Source organism: Parambassis ranga, chromosome 2 (assembly GCF_900634625.1).
Source record: "Parambassis ranga chromosome 2, fParRan2.1, whole genome shotgun sequence".
In the NCBI taxonomy this organism is placed as follows: Eukaryota; Metazoa; Chordata; class Actinopteri; family Ambassidae; genus Parambassis; species Parambassis ranga.
Genome location: NC_041023.1, coordinates 43,507,723 through 43,528,178, shown reverse-complemented (window position 1 = coordinate 43,528,178; position 20,456 = coordinate 43,507,723). Strand labels below are relative to the sequence as shown.

General features: G+C 50.0%; 2 protein-coding genes and 1 long non-coding RNA gene across 4 annotated transcripts; 1 reads left to right on the top strand and 2 right to left on the bottom strand.

Annotated features, from left to right (window-relative positions):
- Positions 1–1,544: 1,544 nt before the first annotated feature.
- adamts1 (ADAM metallopeptidase with thrombospondin type 1 motif, 1) lies at positions 1,545–6,958 on the bottom strand. Of its 2 annotated transcripts, none has more exons than XM_028399540.1 (8): positions 5,764–6,958; positions 4,800–5,140; positions 4,577–4,709; positions 4,046–4,503; positions 3,771–3,957; positions 3,478–3,656; positions 3,105–3,280; positions 1,545–3,009 (listed from the first exon to the last, which is right to left on the bottom strand). In XM_028399540.1, the coding sequence occupies exons 1-8, from the start codon at positions 6,389–6,391 to the stop codon at positions 2,271–2,273; spliced, it is 2,841 nt and encodes a 946-aa protein (XP_028255341.1). In that variant the 5' UTR covers positions 6,392–6,958; the 3' UTR covers positions 1,545–2,270. The 2 variants fall into 2 exon arrangements, with proteins under 2 accessions (XP_028255341.1, XP_028255340.1); XM_028399539.1 differs by having other exon boundaries at positions 4,800–5,146; positions 5,764–6,952.
- A 1,363-nt stretch (positions 6,959–8,321) lies between these two features.
- adamts5 (ADAM metallopeptidase with thrombospondin type 1 motif, 5 (aggrecanase-2)) lies at positions 8,322–18,233 on the bottom strand. Its single transcript, XM_028398633.1, has 8 exons — positions 17,138–18,233; positions 13,104–13,236; positions 12,726–12,893; positions 12,087–12,370; positions 11,393–11,576; positions 11,138–11,313; positions 10,895–11,070; positions 8,322–10,802 (listed from the first exon to the last, which is right to left on the bottom strand). Exons 1-8 carry the CDS (start codon positions 18,212–18,214, stop codon positions 10,157–10,159), a joined length of 2,844 nt encoding a protein of 947 aa, XP_028254434.1. The 5' UTR covers positions 18,215–18,233; the 3' UTR covers positions 8,322–10,156.
- LOC114430555 (uncharacterized) lies at positions 17,870–18,831 on the top strand. The gene is made up of 2 exons (XR_003669998.1): positions 17,870–17,995; positions 18,076–18,831. It is a non-coding gene; the product is annotated as an uncharacterized LOC114430555 (long non-coding RNA).
- Positions 18,832–20,456: the final 1,625 nt, after the last annotated feature.

The window sequence follows — 20,456 nt, the reverse complement described above, 5'->3', positions numbered from 1 at the left end:
CAATTTCAAAGTAAGAGTAGCCAACATAAATACAACCAATTATTTGTATGAATAAAAATCAAACAACAACTCATCACTATTTTGATTAGACTGCGTGTTTTAAATAGATGCACTGCTCCTTTATGAGTTGTTGTAACGTCCCGTCTCCGCACATTTTATTTGACTATCCTTCCTGCTTTTATTTTGAAAGCATTTCCTGTATTCCTCCAATGTTCTACCTATAGTGGAAAAAAAAAACGTTTGCGCGTTCCCGATGCCCCCCCCCCCCCTTCTTCACGCGCTCCCGTCACATCACGACCTACCATTGAGATCCAACAGGAAGCAGGCTGTAATGACCTGATGTGCAGCTTCACACCTGGTGACACATTAGAGACTCTGGGCTATTCTCAGCAGCCAAAACAGCACGAACCTTCCTGCTTTACTTGTTAGGAGGATCAATCAGCCCTGCAGGCTGTGTTGTGTCAGGAAACATGGACCCTTCTCCACAGTAATGATGCTCATTTTTGGCCCATGCTTCTACAGAGCAGAGCCTGTATAGGCCTCACGAGTGCAGATCCAATGAGTCCTTGAGGCCACAGTGAAAGCTCCTCCGAGGCAGGAACACTGGATCAAATTTGCCATCTTTTAAACAAACTTTTTTTACGGGCAGCTGAGGCAAAGGAGGAAGATCATTTAGTTCAGGGAAATGCCACCCACATTGAGCAGAGATGATTCTTAATGCCTTCCAGATGTTTCTGCTAAGCTGTAATGATGTGAGACATGTAAAAACAAGCAGGTAAAACACTCACGTAGGCATTAATGACATCTGGTTTTCTGTCAGGGGCACACGTGTACTCTGTGACACATGATGGCAGGTTACAGGGACAGATCTGTAGTAGATAATGATTTCCTTTTGTGCTGCATTGGAGGGTGGGAGGTCATCATGTTCCTCAACAGGAAGTGCCACATGGGGCTCCAGCTTTTACCTTGAGGTCCCAGGAAGTCCTCAGCAGAGAAAGACTGTGGCTTTAAATGACTAATAATGACTGAAAACAGAGCTTTGATTATAATAGGGCTACTTTTCAGAGAAAGGAATAGTCTGATGACGTCAAAGCAATCAATCCAAGAGTCAGCTCATATTTTCTTATTCTTCATATAAGTATTATGTTGAACCGATGGGAATAAAAGCAGCGATGACTCACAAACAACACGACTGCGCCTGTGTATTTATATACAGAGCTACCTTTTTTTATTCACCTTTATTTCCAACTCACAGGTCATGTTAATAGACTGTGTTTAATAATAAAGCATATAAAGTGGTGAAATACCTCCATCTAGTGGACAAATGAGGAAAAACAGAAATCTATGTGAGTATTAGTGTGTGTGTGTGTGACAAACCACTCTGGACACATGAGCTGCACAAGTCAAGGTGATACTTTATTCATGAACCTAGGACCATATTTATATATATTTAACACTGTATAAATACTCTATATATTCTACTTCCTTCTGTGATCTCAATAACAAATAAAAAATAATATTAAAAAGCCACATGATTATATTTAACAGGCTGTACAAAAATAAATAAAGTTTGGATATTCTGTACAAAAAAAAAAGGAGGAAACAAAAGGTGCCTTCGCAGAAGGCAGGAGAGACTTACTTATGAAGTAGTAGCAGGAGACAAGTCCCTCTTTAGGTCTCCACACACACACACATCTCCAACACATGTATATACACACATACACACACACACTCCTCTTTGGTCTCTGAAGAGTTCCCTCATTGAAGGCTGCATAGACGAGGGCAAGATATGGCTAAAGAACATTTAGAGAAACTGGGTGTGACAATGTGCCGCTGGTTAAACAAAAAACAAAACAAAGATGAAGTGCTTCAGGTTTGTGATAAATAAACTGAACTATCTTATTTTCCATACCTGATGGGGTGAGCAAGTAGACTATGAGCTATTCTCTTTCATTTGTTTCTTTATAAACTCTGTAATAACCTTCCCCCACCCCGACCCCGTATGTCTGTCTAGCCCAGCTTGGACAAACATTAAAAATTTCACACACACACACACACACACACACACTGAAGCGTGACATTGGCATGTTAGGCAGCATGCTCTTCTAGGAATCAGGAATGTCCAAAGATGTGCCACTGTTGTTCAACATTTGGCCCCAGAGTAAATGGAGGGAATGGCAGTCACGATCTGTCTGGATGTAAACATTCATCAGCCTCTCGAGAAAAGTCGGGGAGGGGGTTGGCAGGAGGTTCGGGTGTGGAAGCGGTCTTTAGCAGGCGGCCTGATTGCACAGCTCCAGCAGGGGTCGTGGCCGGTCTTTGGGGTCACAGCTGTCGTGGGTTAGCGTGCGTCCGTCGTGGCCGATGCAACGCAGCGGACGCTTGCGGAAGCCTCTGCCGCAGGTCTTGGAACACGTTGACCACTCCCCGAGGAGCCAGACGGGGCACGGCTGAGGGGCGCAGGACCGTGAGGCCAATGGGCGGAGTTCCTCGGGGCAGTCTGTGGAAGGACGTCCCTGTGAGTCCAGACACACAACCTCCCTCTGCTGCGTGCCGCCTCCACAGGTCAAGGAACATGGTCCCCACTCCCTCAGGGTCCATTCGGCTCCACCCACCTCCCGGATGGCATTTATAGACTGGCGGCGTGCGTTGTTGTTGGAGGCTGAACCAGCATTGATGGGTCTGGGGGCGAAGTAGCTGTACTTGACCCGGGGGCGGGGGGCTTCACCCACAGACAGCACCTGGATTGTGAGGGGCTCGGGGAGAGGGGCGAAGCTCCGAAGGCGCTCCAGGGTGGCAGAGGAGCCGCTGTATCGCAGCAGAGCCCCTCGCAGGGCGATGTCCGTCTCCATGGTCATCAGTTTGTACTCGCCATTTAACAGATACGTTCCATCCTGGCGACGAACTGCCAGGTAGCTGTTATCATGCCGACCGTTTCCTGGAGCACGCTGCTTTACGTCAAGGTGGGTGGCGCCAGCTGGGATAGTCACAACATCCTGGTAACCAGGCCTGAAACAGACACACACACACACACACACAGAGGTCAGACATGGCTACAAAAGATGTTCTCTGTGCCTTTGACATTATGGTGGTTGGTGTCTTACCTGGCACGCTCCAGAGAGCCGGACACTTTCTTGCAGGTAGAGCCATCCCCGCCACACACGCCGCACTTATCAAACCGCTGGCTGGAGCCAATGACGCGATCACATCCAGCTTTGACACACTGACCTTGGACGCAAACAGAGGTGGAATCCGGGCTGCAGGGAGTGCCGTCAGCCACCTGGAGCAGCAGAGAACACACACACAGAACTTTAGAGCTGTGTCTGGAAAAGACGGTTATGTAAGAGTGGAAAGGTAAAAGTCTATTTCCAGGCAGACAGAAGCCTGAGGGCTGAGAGAACTACAACACAACTGTGTGTCTGGGCCTGTGAGAACACACACTGTTGTTATATGAGTGCAGAATGTCGCAGCTCTCACCTTAGATTTGAGGACAAAGAAGTATCCAGTCCCTTTGGCTCGGCACACCAGCTTACAGCGGTCTTTGGGTGAAACTCCAGCATACTTGGGCACCCACTCGACGCCCTCGCCCGAACCCAGCGACACTTGAGCTGACATGTCGTTGTGGGCCAAACACTGTTCCTCACGGAATGACAGGCCTGAGAGAGAGAGCAGAGAGGAAGGTCAGATTTATTGCAAGTCCACACACACAGATCTGCAGCTTTCACACTGGTGTGTGAGATAAAAGGCAGAAACCCTGATGTCGCTCTCACCGTTGGTGTCAGGGCAAGCCTCTGTGTTGCAGGAGCGGTACTGGATCCTCTTGCCCTCACAGTACTTGCCTCCATTCTTTGGCAAAGGGTTGTCACAGGAGCGGAAGGAGTACTGCACTCCTCCACCACAGGTGCGAGAGCAGTCACCCCAGGGGCCCCACATGCCCCAGCCGCCATTTACAGGAGTCTGAAAGCAGTAGGAGGAGCAATTTTAGACTGAGTTCAAATTCTAACAGCAGCCTGTTGGTTCATTTAAGTGTGATTAGAGTTCCTACCTGATGTTTGGCAGCCTGACTCTTAGTGAGACACTGTCCAGCCAGACAGTAGCTGTCATGCCCGCATGGCGTCCCATCAGCCCAGGGAAAGTTCTTGGTCTGGCACACCAGCAAACCATTAGATGTAGTCACAGTGCACCACAGAGCTGCGCAGGTGGTGCTCAGGTCCGGGCAGTGCTGGGACTCCTCACCGAAGGTCAGGCGGCACTGGTGGTCGGCGTCGTACACCGTCCCTGGAAGGGGCTGTGGGAGCGGCTGAGGCTTCACCGGCTTGTCCAGCAGACACTGACCATGGCCATTGTCCAGGAAGGTGGTGACCATGAGGGCGGAGCAAGGAGACCACGGCTGCTGCTGGTCCAGGTTGGACAGGGTGGAAGCCATCATGTGGGAGCCCCAGTGGGCACCATTGACCCCGGAGCACAGCTGGGCATCATCATGAGGCATGTTAAAGACGTGACCTACACAAATGGAACAAAACTTCTTATAGCACATGTTGTATGATGTGTTTTCTTCACACTTTGTTCTACTCACCGAGCTCATGTGCCACTGTAAATGCTGCTTGCAGTCCATCATCCTCAATAATAGAGCAGCTTCTATCCGGGTCACACACTGTGCCAACATCTGCCATGCCCAAGGTGTCACAGGAGTGGGCACCACACAGGTCCTGATGAGACACACAAGAAGCAACGTGAATACTCCTGCATGCCCCCCCATCCCTCTCTAACCTTTACGCACCATTTAACTCCCAACTTACCGTCCTGGTGAAGAGCACAGCGGTGTCGTAGTGCTCAGGGTGGCGGTCACTTGGAGGGTTGTGCTGCCGCTGCCACTGGCAGAAGTTGCGCAAAGTCATGGCGGCGTTGGTGGACACCTGAGGGCCTCTCTCCTCCTCGTACACCACCAGCAGCTTCACCACCGCCAGGCTGATGGAGTTGTGGATGCTGGGGTGACGGTAGAGGCGCGATGCCACGGCCATGATCGTCAGAAGGTAAGGTTTGAGCCCCGCGCCGTGGAACTCCGCCATGGACTGGTCAGCCACCAGCATGATCTCCAGGTAGCGAGGGGTGGAAACGAAACGCCTGGTCCTGTGGTGGGCTGAGGCTGAGGGGGGGCGACAGAGAGACTGGGTTGAGAATACATTGTACTTTTAATATAAAACTGTGCTTCACTGTTCACAAAGGCTCTTTTTGCAGAGGGATACAGAGCTCCGGATGTGCCTGGAGGAGCCTGGCTGCCGTGACTCTGCATCACACCACCGGCAGCTCCTCCTCCTCCTCCTCCTCGGGGTCTTACATTCCTAAAAATGACCTTCTCTAGTAGAAAATCATGCGAAGGGAGAAAATCCTTTCTGGGTAAAAAAATGTCTGCCGGTGCGAGTTGTACCAGGAGGCGAGTTTACGCGTCTCGGCGCTGCCGGGCTCTGGCTGGCCCCAACCCCTCTGCTCCCCTCCCCTTCCTCCGCTACTCCTCCTCTTTCCTCTTTACAGAAACTTGCCCCGCTCTCCTTTCCTACCCTCCCTCTTTGGTTCTGAGCTGACAGCGCTGTCAAAAAAGGTGGCTGAGTCCATTGCGCATGCTGCTGAGCACTTTTCTCTTTAATTTTTAAAACACAAATGTAAGACGCAGATAAAGTGAATATTTTATGAACCTAATAAATCACTTTTCCTCCTGGCTGCTCTCAGAATGAGTAACAGTGCGTAAAATGTGCTCAGTGTTACCTGTCTGGTGTGCGTTAGGGGCTCCGTGACCGGCCTCTTTTTCCAGATTCTTTGGCACCCTCTCCTCGTCCTCGTTGACCCCGCACTTGGAGCTGCCCTCCTCAGCTAGAGCAGCCCGGCCTCTCCGGCGAATCGTGTGGATATCCTCGTCAGTGCCCATGAAGTCACTGGAATTAAGAGGCTGGATAAAATACTCTTCGCCCCGATAGTAGAATCCGCCCCTGAGTCCGTGGCACAGGTTGAGCGCAGCGGCGGAGTGCTCCTCTCTGTTCACCGTGCCAGAGAAGAAGCAGCCCGGCTCGGCTCCGCTCTTTGGTTGGTCCTGTGTTGGTTCGGATTCGGGGTTCCCCACGATGTGGAAGACAAAACCCGGCGCCAAAAAGGTCTGATCAGGCTCAAGCTGCAAAACCAACTGCTTGCCAAATACGTCCAACCGGTACACTCTCATCTCCGCCTCCTTCTCCTTCTCCTCTGCGGAGAGAGTCCGCCATGGTTCAGATTCGCTCTCCGACCGGGCAGCCGGGTCGAGTCTGACCGGCACAACGGTGCTCTCCTCCCAGGAGTTGTGAGCAGCGCCGACGCACAGAGCGGCAATGAAGCCGATGGAAACACGTACAAACCACATCATATAACTGTGAAATCCGACAGTGGAAAGATCAACTGTTAATAAAGTCTCTACAGTGAAGGCAGTAAATCCTTTAAAAGTTTCCTCTATGAGCTACAGACCCCCAAGTCCAAAGAATTACGCATATAACTCTAAAAAGGATCAAATCCAGTGCATGTATGGGTATGTGCAGGTCTGACTGGTTGCAAAGAAGTCCTTTCATTAAATGAAAATAAAAGTTAAATTCCAACAGGTCAGCCTCTCTTTCTCTGTCTGCAAAACTCAAAAGCTTTGAGTTCGGGGACAGGTTTCTGCTCTGTTAGCTCGTCTCTCTTCTGTTCTCTGCTCTTGCCTTGGAGTCAGGACGAACCGGTCCCTCCTATATATCCCTCCTCATGCGCAAGGACCACCCCTTTCCTGAGGGCCCTTTGATCTGAGAGGGGCCAAATCCCGCAACGAAAACGCACCAGCGAGTTGGAGCGCTGCCATAATAATCTATCACAGTGGAGAGCAGAGGAACTTTTTCTTCTTCTGTACCAAGAGTTACGCACACACACACACACACACACGCGTGGTGATATTCCTGAATGTATTCCATTACCATTTATCACACAGTTGGATCATGTCACAGATGTGAGTGGGGGGAACACAAAATCAAACTTTGCTGTATTTATTCCAACATAAATTATGATGACAATGGCTGATGAGGAGCAAGCGTTGTAGTGTCAGTGCAACTGGAGAAGGGAAGGTAACCATATCGAGCTGGCAGAGGCTCCAGAAGCCGTACTCACCTCCTCTGTGCCAAGCCGGCTGTGGTGGTGCGCCGTGGCCCGTTTCCGTGGCTCCGCTCCCCGGGGAGAGGGAGCAGAGAGAGGCCGCCGAGGTCTTAAGGTGGAGCAGGCGCTGCGCCGCATCTGCCTGCGCGCTTCAGCCCAGGCAGGCAGAGCCCCCGCCCGCACGGACCGTGCATCAGGAAGAGCTGACACTAAAGTTTCATTAAAAAAATAAGAGAACCTGTTATCAGCAGAGCTCAGACTCACAACTGTGAACACAAATTATGATTATTAACTATTTTTCACAATATAAGAGCAAAACATACAGCAAGGACAGTGAAGGCATCATCTCACTTACAAACTTATTGTCAATAAATCCCTTCTCTTGACTCACAGAACCAGCCTGTGATGGCACTGAGCATCAAGTCCACCTTAAAAGCAGCAGGCAGAAAAAAAGGAACGACTGTCTGCCACGTTCTCCCAGCAGGTGGCAGACTTCTGTTAAACAAACGGTGCAGTGATTTTCCACAGCTCCAGTGACGCAATTACACGTTTGTCCGGCAGATGGAGCACGTGCATCACACAGCAGCTGCGCAAGGCACGAGCCAGTGACCACAGAGAGGCAGCGTGTGTGTGGACAGTGGGTGAGGAGAAGCAGCGAGGCACTGATTGGCTGATCACACACAGCATCAAAGCACCATGCAGATATATCGATAATATAATATTTATATTATGCCTGATCAATGCAGTTTTGATGTATTTTGCATTGCATTTATCTGTCACCACAAGCTTTTGTCTGATATTTATTAGAATTTTAGCATGACCCAGTCATCTTTAACCCTTAATATTCCACATTCATATTTGTCCTGCTCTCCTTCTAATTTGATATGATAACCTTAATGATGATCATATTTATCTGAATTAATAAAAAAATATATATTTATTTGTCTCTAGCCAGAATAACCAACATTCCACTATGGTACAATGAGTAAAATGTTCAGGATAAGTGTGATCAGAGTAAAACTGAAGGGGTTAATGTGTGTGACAAAGTGAAGATATGGGAGGAATCTAGAATTAAATATGAAGGAGAAAGCTTTATCTGTCAATAAAGAGGAAATAACACCAACAATGTGTATGTCAGTGGATGCCATGGCAACAGTAATGACACAGACACAACAAGATTTAAATATATAGATTTTATATACATATATTCATGTGGATGACTAGAAAAGAAAACACTATATTCTTACAAAGGAATGATTCTGCAGTCACATCCCTAAGTTAAATAGTAATTTGATACAAAATTACTATAATAAATAAAACTCATCTCATTGTTTTTTTTATTCACACATACCAGTTGTACAAACAATAAATTACAGTTATAGTTCAGTGCTGTGTTTCTGTCGTTCAGCTGAGAGGAGTGGAGTCCGGGAGTCAGAGGTGTGTGTGTGTGGATTGCTTTGTACGTTTTATGTTTAAATATGCTTGATTACGAACACTTATATGAAATATCTAATCATGGTACAAACGTGTCTACATGGTGTAAATAAAGGGTGAATGTGTGAGGTGGGGTTAGAGGTGGTGGTGGTGTTGCCACAAAAGGAAAAGCATCATGGCTGCCTGACATAATTCAGCAGGGAGGTATTTAGGCATTAGGCGTGTGATGTCAACACACAGTCATTCATGTCTGGCAATAAAGGCATTTTTTTGTTTACAGTCGATCATTCAGGGAAATACATGTATGTGTTTTTAATTGCTGAGTCTCAGCTGAGTAGATTGATATCTCACTTATATATGTTCTGAGGCCAACACATTGTTAGCTTAGCATAACTTAGCTTAGCGTTTAATGTTTTTGTTTACTAAAAAAATAAATATTTGTTTGTTTCTTCATGCTGCAGCCTTAATGGGGCCCAAAAAGTGAAGCTAAAGCAACGCAATTTTGTCTCCAAACAGATTTTTGTTGTTGCTGTTGTTGATGTTGTTGTGATATGGCCGCCTCCACCCCTCAGTGTTCAAAACATAAACGAAGAGATGAATTGCAAAGGGACAGTAATGACCGCATTAGCGTCTCTTTTGCTGTTGTTGCGAGTATCCAGGGCACACATTGTCAGACTAGCATCTAAACAGACATTACACAGAGTCCTCCCAGCACCAGCATAACGATTGATACAAGTGGAACTGAGAGTGTATGTGCTTAAAACACAAGTACATGAATGTGCTGACACACAACATGCACACAGAGACACAGGCATGAAACTGTTCAATCCATGTTGCCAAGGCTTGGCGTCTGTGAGGAAGAATTGAGGGGCGGAGCTCCACGCCCCCTTTGTCGATTTATTTTCCGCAACGCCACGCTGCACGAGGAGCACCGCTCCGGATCACTGAAAGGAAAGACCTGACCAACTGACTGGTTTCCCTACAAAACATCCAAATGTCTGGGGTTCCCCATTCATTCTTGGTCGTCAAGTCAATCTGGACCCTTAAAACAACCACATTCATAAGCTTTTATCTAATTGGATATTCTTGATTTTTAACTGGATATTCAGTTAAACTGATTCCCAACAGGAAGAACAGATATTTAATAGAGCTGCTGCCTCTTGTTTGTCCACATTCTTCCAACAGATTTTATGGGGCCGCTCTGTGACTACATATCAGAGCTGACAGTCCAGAAATCACGAATCACAATTGCTTCCCGTGCTTGGGGCTCTTGTCTTGGACACACTCGTGACCAGAAGAGGTGTGACTAGAACACATGGAAGCATAAAGAGACACAACACGCATGCCGTTACTGACACACACTAAGCCTCCAGGGAGTGAAGTTCTTGTCCATGTGGAAAAGTCATGCAAATGCAGTCCTGGGATACGCCACTGGTCTCGATGGTGCCATCCGCTCTGTGATTCCAGGTCATTCCTCTGGCATGCAGTCAGGTTCGTCCATGCCAGTCTGTCTCTGGGTCACATTCACAGTCCTGTTAGAGGTCCTACAACCAGCACTTTGAGAACCACTTCCTCTCCCTCAACATTTCTTCACCAAACAGTGTTTGAAGGCAGAGGGCCGGGTGCCCAGCGAGCAGCCTTTAGAGAGCTTCCCATCCTGGTCCTTACACTGCACCGTCCTGCTCTGCCAGCCTGTGTCACAAGTCCTGGAGCAGGACATCCACGGCCCTGTTACCCACTGCGGCCCTGGAGGTGGGGTGGAGGGATCTGTAGCTGTAGGGAGCATAGTAGGAGGAGTGGAGGAAGACGTAGTGGCGGTAGTGGTGGTAGTGGTGGTCGCGGTTGTTGTGCTCTGCGTGGCCAACGACTTCGGCTGCTGCGGTGCCGTCCAGCGCGGCGTGAAGAAGCTATAACGGACGTCCAGGGGCTTTTTGACATCTGTAGCTAGAATCTGGACCACCAGGGCTTCTTGGAGAGCCCCAGGACCCATGCTGTGGAGCCACTCATCCCTCTGACTCCAACCGCTGTAGTTGAGCACAGAGCCGTTGAGAGGGATGATGGTCTCTGAGGTGGAGATCATGAACTTGCCGTTTAGGAGGTACTCTCCGTTGGGCCGTCGGAGGGCCAGGTAGGCAGTGTAGCGGGTCTGGTCCTTGGCTTTGTGCTGACGGACTTTGATGTGAGTGGAGCCTGCAGGGATCTTCACCACGTCAGTGTAGCCCTTACTATTGGTGGAAACATGAATTTTAAAACAGGCACATGAATCAGAGTCAGATGTGTGCAGGCACTCAGAGGGCTGGAGGTTTTCTTTTCTTACCTCTTCTTGGTGAAGTTCCCTGCTACACGTATGCACCCCATGCTGTCACCGCCACATATCCCACACTTATCAAACTGCAGCTTGGAGCCGATGATGCCGTCGCAGCCCGTCCGCACACACTTGCCCTTCACACAGACCGAGCTGCTGTACGGACGACACTCGGTCCCGTCTACCACCTGAGGGAGAGTCACCGTCATCGTCTGCACCTGAGCTATATACACTGTTAAAGTTCTACTGACTTACCCTCTGAGAGAACACCACGTAGTACCCCGTGCCTTTGGCTCTGCATGTTAGCTTGCACACATCTTTAGGGAGGATGCCTGCATACTTTGGCACCCACTCAACAAAAGTCTTTACACCTTTGGGATCCGTCTGTGGACCGTTGCGCACCTCACACTGCTCCTGGCGGAAGCTCTTATCTGGAGATACATCAGTAGAGGTTTGAAATGCATTTGCATGATAAAGGAAAGCATCAGACCCTCTTGGCGTCACACTCACTTGACGGTGGGCACGGTGTGACGCTGCAGGACCTATAGATGGCTCTCTTCCCTGTGCAGTAGCGCCCGTTGTTTCTCGGCGGCGGGTTGTTGCACAGGCGCTGGGCGAACTGCACCCCACCTCCGCATGATCTGGAGCAGGAACCCCAAGGACCCCAAGAACTCCAGCTGCCGTGGTTAGACGCCTGACATGAAAGAGGAGAGATCAGAGAGGGAACAGTTAGAGCTTATTAAAGATGCCGGCTTTCACTGTTTGCATCCTCATGAGATAAAGTCCCACATGCTCTCATGAGCGATAAAGAGACACTTCACGCCTTCTTTCCACAGTTAAAGCTACGTAATCTGCAGTCACGCTGCAAAAAATACAGAGAGGTTAAAAGATCTAAACTTAAGGCGAAGTGCTCGTCATGCGAACCAAAACTTGGGTTTGATCCACGCCTCAGCCTGCCTGCCAAGGATGGAGTCAGGCCTGTCATGTGACAAACACACACAAAGAAAATATTCTGTGTGTATCCACAGCGTGCCAGGAAAAGATGTTGAACTCATTAAGGCCAAACTGGATGTAGATCCATCAGAGCGAGGCAGAAGAAACAACACATCAGCACGATTGAAGAGAAAGAGTTCTAAAAGGAAAAACTTAAAATATCAGAGCTATAAAAAGAAATCTATTCCTGATTGTCTCTCTCATGTCTTACCGAGTAGTGCTTCTTGCGGGTCTTGTCCACACACTTTCCCTGCAGGCAGATGCGTCCCTTCCCACAGGGCGTCCCCTCCACCGCTGGGAGCTTCTTGGTCAAACAAACCATCTGCCCCTGCCGGATCACGGCGCACCACAGCCTGGAGCACACGTCCATGCCCGGGCAGACTGTGTACTCAGGCCCGAAGGCCAGGCGACATTGGCGGACGGCGTCGTAGCTCTGCCCGGGGAGCTCCTCTGGGCCAAGGAGCGGCTGGTGAGGGGAGTCGAGGAGACACTCGGCTGCAAGAGAGGAATCTGTTTCAGTCTATTGACTAAAACTGTGTGACCTATCATTCAATAAAAAAGTGCTGGAACAGCAGCCTGGAATGAGGCTGTCAGTGCATGAATTGTGCCGAAAGACATGGAGCTGCTGAGCAAAATGTCAACCAGAGCAGTGCTTTATGGCAGTCATGAATGAAACTGCTTCAAAGTGTGACTCATCCTGGCTGCACAGCAACAACAACTCTTTAAAGGAGTTAACAGGGCTGTAAATATTGCTGCATTAACACAGATTATAGCTTTGTTTGCTAGTAAAGTGCTCAGTGAAAGCTATCATATGTGTGCACTTTGAGGGGGAAAAGGTTCGCACACTCACCGTTGCCGTCGTCGAAGAAGTCAGTGATGGTGGCCGAGGTGCAGCGGCTCCACGGCTTGGAGGCGTCGATGGAGGTGAGGATGGAGGACATGAGACGCTTGTCGCTGTTTACGCCGAAGCGCTCTTCGCAGAACTTGGAGTCGTCGTGGGACAAACCGAGCAGGTGACCTGAGGCAGAGCGAGAGGGAGAGGATGGTTTGTTTGTTTTTACTGCAGATGAGAAAAGACTTGTCTGAGACTTTAATATGCTGCAGGAATGAGAAAAGAAAACACAGCTCAGGTCATCAGCTGCATGACATCAGTGAGATGTGCTGACAGGTGTGCACGCTCTGACGTGTGTGTGTGTGTGTGTGTGTGTGTGTGTGTATCCATGCCTACCTATCTCATGGGCAACAGTGAACGCAGCGTGAAGCCCGTCGTCCTCGATGACAGCGCAGCTTCTCTCCGGGGAGCAGACGGTGCCGACGTCGGCCATCCCCAGCGTGTCACATGAGTGGTGTCCACAGAGGTCCTGGGGGGGAGGGGGGGGGGGGCGGAAAGTAGGACATTTTGTGTGATGCAACGACTTTGATTTTTTATCTTCTTTCTCTGAACCACCTATTGATTTTTCCCGTTTGATTCCCACACATGTCCACCACACACTGCCTGAGCCCGCAGATCAATCTGCACGTGCACACACACACACACACGCACTCACACTGCGACAATACACCACAGAAACTGTACGATCAGCATATGGAGACAAACATCCATGTGTCTCGTGGAGAGGATGAATCGTCATGTTAAGTGGCGCTGACAGGCCTGCTGGGTCGTGTGTGAGAGGCTCTGTGGGGAGGGTGTTTACCCGCTCCGGGCCGATCGGTTTGGAACACAACTGCCTTGTGTTCTGCACTCACACACACACAGGGATGAATGACTGGGTGGGACACAGATAAATGCACATACAGAGCTTCAATTCTAGGACTTCACTGGATGGTGCACATGCAGAGAGCAGTGTATGGATGGCTAGTAGAAAGCCTTCATATTCCCTCCTTTTGTCCTTTCCTGTTTCCCATACTCTGTTCTCTACACCTCTCTCCATTTCATTTATTTATTCATCCATCCCCTCCCAGGCTGGAGCATCAGAGCTGTTTTCGTTCCTCTCTTTCTTATTTACACGGCTTTCACTGGTACAACACCGTGTAACAGGAAACATGTGGGAACCTCCAGAAAGATTTTAAATAATGACGTGTGAATAATACCTGAAATAACCCCAACACTCACACCTGCTTCTTCTTCTTCTTCTTCCCTTCTATGCAAAAAGAATAAGCGCAGGAATCAGACGCCGGAGGGGAAGAAAGGATGGAGGGATGCCGGAAATTAAAGAGAGGAATTTAGAGAACAAGGAGTTAGAGTAATATTGGCAGAAATAACAGGCGAACAGGTGGCCAGCCAGTTGCAAAAGGTCAGGAGATGATCAGTGCTGTGCTGATGTGTGTGTGTGAGGTACAAGAATCTCTGTGTCTGTTAGACAAACAGCAGACCAGACACACACACACACACAGGACTCCCTCAGGCAGTGAGTGCAGCTCATTCAGGCTGACTCCAGCACACCTGATGGCTCACAGGTCGCCTTGTTACGCCGTTAAATTGATCTCATCGCTAATCCCAGCTATAGTCCACTTGGTTTAGCATTGTTGCAGTTTTGTGATACATTGGCAGCATGTGCGCACAGAGCTGATCCCTGTGGAACCACATAGATCTGGAGGATTTAGGGGGCGGGCACAGGTCAAAGGTCAGTGCTCAAAAGACACTTAAGACTCTGTAAACAAGGTCACTGATGCATCAGAACGGGAGCCTCCAGGGCGCCGTGTATGTCAACGGGCTCCGGGGTGGAGCACTCGGGGGGGGTGGTGGTCCAGGAGCTGTCTGCGGGTTGTCAACATACGCCAGACGAAGTATAGCACGTGTGAAATATCAAGAACATTTAAAACAAATAGAAGGAGTAGATGAGAGGGGGGCGAGGGCTGGGAAATGTACACTGTAACGCACAGACACGGGGAGAGGAGTAGGAAGTCAAGTGCACATTGTACACACTGGGGCTGTGTCAAGGTGGAGTTCAGCTGTCAGGATTACATAAACACTTCAAAATAAGTAAATGTCACACAAGTGCAGGACTGCAGGAAATGACAAACAACAGGACCAGATGTATAGAACCACACATATTATATATCATCTCCCTCCTGATACTGCTCTGTACTGTATGATGCAGGACGATGCTCGACCTGAGTGAAATGAACACGACCCAAACTCAACCTGAGGGGAAGCGGTCGCAAGTACCCGTTAGCAATGTCTGTCCAAACATATGAAGCAAATGGAAAAAGATTGGAATAGCAGCACACACACACACACACACACATGTACTGTATGTCCGCCTCCGCTGCTCCTTATAGTGGGGCTTTGTCTGCTATCCAAGCTCACAACAACACAGCCATGCAGAACGTTTAATGTTCCCCCCTTCAATGTCCCCCGTTGTTTTGCGTCGGTATGTGTGGAACTGGGTGACAGCGCCACACGGGTCAGCTCACTGCGGGGACGGGGTGTTGGAGTAATTGGACCCGACCACAAAGAGGCAAGTCCCCCCCCCCCCTTTTCCCGCCCTCCCATCTGGGAACAATGGAGTGTTCTGACTCCACAGTTGCTGTGAGCTTTGGTCAGGCCGATAATCAGCTTCACAGTCGCTCCATCTATAGTTTCCACTGGAGCTTTTCTGAGAAAATAGCTGCACCAGAGCCAAACCAGGCCATTCATTCATTCTAATATGTAGACCTCACTATTTCCCCCCTTTGTGTAAACAGACCTTGGTCTTGCTCACAGTGCTGTTAATGGCCATAGAGGTCAAATGTTTAAGGTAAAGCTCGACCTGCAGAGCCAGTGCTCACTCTGCATGCTAAGCAAATTTAGCTGCGATTAAGCAGAGAAATGCAGCAAACAGAGATCACACACAGCCCTCCTAACGTCTCACAGAGGTCTGTACTGTGTTACAGCAGCGATCATGCCGCCTGGTGACAGCTTAAGTTCACAGTGTGACCTAGAGGGGTCCCATACTGAAGGTGAGACAGGTTCATGAATAATGCATCAACAGGTGAGACACAATATAAGTGCTGACAGATGTTTGAAGGGGTCAAGCTGAACACATTCCTCTGAATGAAGCCACAAGTATGCAGAGAATGTATGAGGAGAAGCTCACTGATGAAGGTGTTTCCTGGGGAAGCGGCGTCCTCCTCTTTTTGTAATCACGCCTCATGCAGGTGCATTTGCAGTCGATTTACTGAGGAGCCACGAAAACGTACTCGTACCTCAGGTATGCATTACAGGCTGCCTTGCCAGTGCACCGCTGCCGGTGCCAACTATGCACAAGTGTAAGAGATCCGAGGTAATACCACTGCTTTTTTACCCAAGCCATGACAAGACCTTGCATGACTTGGAACACACCGCAATCCAAGGCAAAGCTATCTGACACGTCAACTGGAGCTAACCACCATGAAGCCACACCCGGAGAGGTGAAAATGCATGCAGACATGCTGCTGCTGCTGCTGCTGCCCTGCGGCTGGAGAGGGGAGAGAGAGCAGGATGGTGAAAGAAGGGATGGCCGAGTGTGGTCTCAGTAAACCTACAGCTTCTCACAGGGTGGATGTGTTTGTTTTTCTGACAGCTCCCAGCTCCCAGCTGACAGGCACTGGAGAAGTAACTGGGGGAAAATGTCCGGACTGGAGTGATGAGAGAGAGACTGATTGCTGATTTCAAACATCCATACCCTGAGAAGAATGTGCGTGCACGTCCACGGGCACGCGCCTCAGATAACACATTACTCCCGAGGCTTTGAGGCTGTCAGGGGAGTAAGAAGAGCCTGCTTAGAAAAACAGCAGGGGCAGGAAATAAATTTTTTTTCAATGGCTGCTTCAGTGACGCTGCTGCGCTGCATTACGCACGCAATATTTAACAGGAACGAGATGGCAGAGGAACACAAAAAGCAAGAAAACACATGCTAAAGGGCAGGAAATAACCCGAGCCATGTGGAAAGCAGTTTACGCACAATTACCCCAAATTATGACTTTATGTGTTGCTTTGCTGGCTCAGATGGAAATAACAGCGCACTCAGGATATAAATAGCAAACCGTGTGTCAGCTTTTTTTTTTTATTGCAGCCACCCAAGTCGCCAAGTGCAGTTACCAGCTGCCACTGCGCGCACCCTCACAATCAAAACAAACTGTGGCGTCACTTCGCAGCCTTGGCATCACACCGAGGTGCTAACCACCGCCCCTCCCCTGCGTGGGAAGTCGTGGGGGCACCCGGCGCCTCGGTGAGCGCGCAAGGTGTCTGTGGAGAGAGAACAGGTGGAGGCGCGTAAAAGGCGATGGATGTTTGTTTACCTGCCTGGTGAAGAGGATGGCGGCGTCGTGGTGGTGCAGGTGGTCATCGTCCAGCGGGTTTTGCTGGTTCTGCCATTTGCAGAAGCTCTTCAGCGTCGCCGCTGCGTTCTTGGACACCTCCAGCCCCTTCTCCTTCTCGGTGACCGTGGTCACTTTCACCACCGACAGCCGGATGGGGTTCTCGATGCTGGCGTGCCCGTACAGCTTGGAGGCGATGGAAGCCAGTGTGAGCAAATAGTGGTTCAAGTCCTTTCCATATTTCTTGGTCATGGTGTCATCCGCCACCAGGAGCAGCTCCACGTGCCTGGCGCGTGAGACCGATCTCTTGCGCCGTGCGCCAGGTTCCGGTGCCGGCGCTTTGGCCAGCCGGCTCCACCACCTCCTCCCATCCGCGCCGTGCGCATCGTCTCTGTCCCTTCTTCTCTCCCCACGAGCTCTTCGCCGGCGTTTCCCACCAGCATGTCTGCGTCCTCTGCGCCCGTCGCGCGTCCCGCAGCTCTCGCGTCCCTCGCTCATAGCCTCGAAGCTGAAACTTTCGCGCGTGAACACGTGGAGCGCGCTTTCCGCGTCCTTGTCCTGCAGGACGCGCACGTCTTGCTCGTGTCCCTTGGCCCTGATGATAGGCGTGATAGAGTAGCGCGCGTTGTCCACCGCGAAGAATCCCTCGAGACCCCCTCCGCAGAGGTTGAAGACGGCCAGGGACTCCGGGTTGGAGTTAACCGTCCCGCGGTACACGCACTCCCGCTGCAACGGCGCAGGGCTCTGCCCCATCATAGCGAGCACATACTGGGGGCTGAAGTGATGCGACAGCACCGACTCATCCCGCTCCATGTCCAGCTGAAACCGGCTCCCATTCAGGTACACCAGGTAGCCAGCCTTTCCTCCTCCATGGTAAATCCGGTCAATGGTGCGCACCACCCCGTCTGTCCTCCGTGCAGGTGTGAGAGGCGACCCTCCCGCAGGTGGAAGGTAGAAACCCTGGAAGGTAGAAAGTCCGGCTCCCAGCTCCACGACGCACAGCAACAGTAGCCGAAACCAGAGCATGCCCCCGGCCAGAGCAGCAAGGAGCCGCAACATTGTTCATTCCAACCCGAAAATCATCTATGTATCCACTAAAAGAAACCCGGACCGGAGACAACTTGTATTTGACCCTCCAAAAAGCGCATCCTCTCGGTGTCTACATCCACCACACAACAACAATCTGTAGTAAACAGCAGGCAGGCAAACACAACCATTGAGGAAAAATGGAAAAGAAAAAAGCAGCAGCAGAGAGGGGATCTGTGTGCAGGCTGGAAAGCACTGAGCTGAACTTGGAGAACAAAAACACAAAGTTTGCTCTTAATAGGGCCCGGAGAGAAAAAGTCCTGCCCCCTTTGCGCTCAATCACCACTCCTCCACCCCCTCTTCTCTCTGTGTCTCTCTCCCGCTCCCTCTCTTCCTCAAATCAGAGTAAAGTGAAATGCTGGAGGAGAGAAGAGAAACCTGAACAACGTTGTCACTGGAGTGTTTTCCTTTTTTTGCTTCAGAGAAGGAAGGAGGACAAGGAGTCAAAAGAAGAGGGATGCAAGAAAGTGAACCTCTAAAACACTTGTAGCATGCCTAAAAACATCACCAAAACAAGTTCCTCAAGAGCCACACAGCATTTATCTCAACTTGAAAATGTCTCCATTAAACAGCAGCCTGTTATTTTTACACTTTTCACCACTTTGACTCCTTTAATAATTGAGTGCCGACAGGATTTGACTGGAGAGTTTCAGCAAACTGAAGGGGAATATTTAATTTATGGCCATTCCAGAATAAGAACTCTGGGAGTTCACTGTTCCCGTGTGAGACATTTTAATGGTGTGTGTGTGTGTGTGTGTGTGCATACAGTAGGTGTTGTATTGGCTATGACAAAGTAAAGAGTGTGCAGGTGTGTGCCTGGAATTGCCCTGGGAGCTGTCTTGATTATTTATTGTACCTTCAGGGAAGTGTGTGTGTGGCGTTGCCAATGGGATGTCATACTTGTGTGCTGGGGGGGGGGGGGGGGGGGGGATTTAGCCATGCATACCTCACTGGAGCTGAAGTCACCATGTCCCACTCATGCACAAACACAAACACACTCTCAGGAGCCAGCAGCATCAAAGTTCAAACACACTGCTGAGTCACCAAATTACCTCGGCACAGCACAGAGGAGCGGGGCGGAGGTGGAGTCACTTGAGAGCATATATTACATTTCAACTTTGCTGCTAGACTACGCCGGCTCCTCCTAAAGTACTACTAATCCCAAAGCCGTTGGATGACTGAGCGGTGTGGGCAGTATGTGCACGGATGCAGCAGGGAGTGGGCGTGAGACCGTGTGTGGGCGGACTGGCGGAAGACAAAAAAAAAAAAAAAAAAAGGGAACGCTGCCTGCCACCATAAGCCTATGCACCCCCCTGTCAAATTCAGGCATGGTACGATTCACACAGTGCAATTGATCCAATCTAATTAACGACAATATTTTTACAAGCGTGTGGGGGGGGGGGGGCTCACCTCAGTGTTCCTAGAAATCTTTGCTACGGCCCTGCTCTGACATGCTGCACACACCTGAAGACAAGTCGCAGTAGGTCTGGTATCAAGCTCATGTCTAGGTGTTATGCAACACATCTCCCACCCCCACTGCCCGTCTCCTCTTCCCTCCCTGTCCTCACGCCTCGCCTCAACACCCCCCCCCCCTCACCTGCTTCTCCTTTACACCAAACTGTCAAGTGTATTGCCTGCACCATAAGAACAGAGCTGTGAGTGAGAGAGGATGTTTGATCAGGACAGAAAAGGTTACCCTGGAGGTGCAGCTGCAAACTGGTGGCACCGGGCCGGAGCAGAATGAACTTTCCCCAGCATATGCACTGAAACAACACACAGACACACTCTGGCTCCCATCCCTCCTCTCCCTCCCTCTTCCTCTCTGCTCTTTGAATCTCACACACTCAGCCCATTGGATCATTTTTAATCCCTATCATCTGAAACCGAGATGTATGCCAAGGCAACCATATGGACATGAACCGCCCCCGTTATCTCCGCACACATACAATTACACAGTAACCCGGATCACATGTGCAGAGCAGGCTGCATACTGTAGTGAAACCAAAACAAGTGTGTGTGAGCGCCCGCGTGCCGAGCCACGTGTGTGTAGGACCAGCCCACTTCCTACGGTGGCTGGAAGGGGCGGGAATCCAATACGGTTAATTGACAACCCGAAGCCTTTTACATAACCAGCAGGCTCTGTCGAAGCTGTGGTATCAGAATTCCATCCCCTCCCCTCCCCTCCCTCCCTCTTCGGTCTCCATGACTCCCTCTC

What these genes read in the sequence shown, in the direction of transcription:
- adamts1 (XM_028399539.1), bottom strand. Translation starts at nt 6,391, where the DNA reads ATGATGTGGTTTGTACGTGTTTCCATCGGCTTCATTGCCGCTCTGTGC. An exon ending in CCCTAACGCACACCAGACAG is followed by an intron (nt 5,147 to 5,763) that starts GTAACACTGAGC and finishes GCCCCCCCTCAG; the next exon opens with CCTCAGCCCACCACAGGACC. An exon ending in TACAGTGGCACATGAGCTCG is followed by an intron (nt 4,504 to 4,576) that starts GTGAGTAGAACA and finishes CCATTTGTGTAG; the next exon opens with GTCACGTCTTTAACATGCCT.
- adamts5 (XM_028398633.1), bottom strand. Translation starts at nt 18,214, where the DNA reads ATGTTGCGGCTCCTTGCTGCTCTGGCCGGGGGCATGCTCTGGTTTCGG. An exon ending in CCCGCAAGAAGCACTACTCG is followed by an intron (nt 11,577 to 12,086) that starts GTAAGACATGAG and finishes CTTTCATGTCAG; the next exon opens with GCGTCTAACCACGGCAGCTG. An exon ending in ACGTGGTGTTCTCTCAGAGG is followed by an intron (nt 11,071 to 11,137) that starts GTAAGTCAGTAG and finishes ACTCTCCCTCAG; the next exon opens with GTGGTAGACGGGACCGAGTG.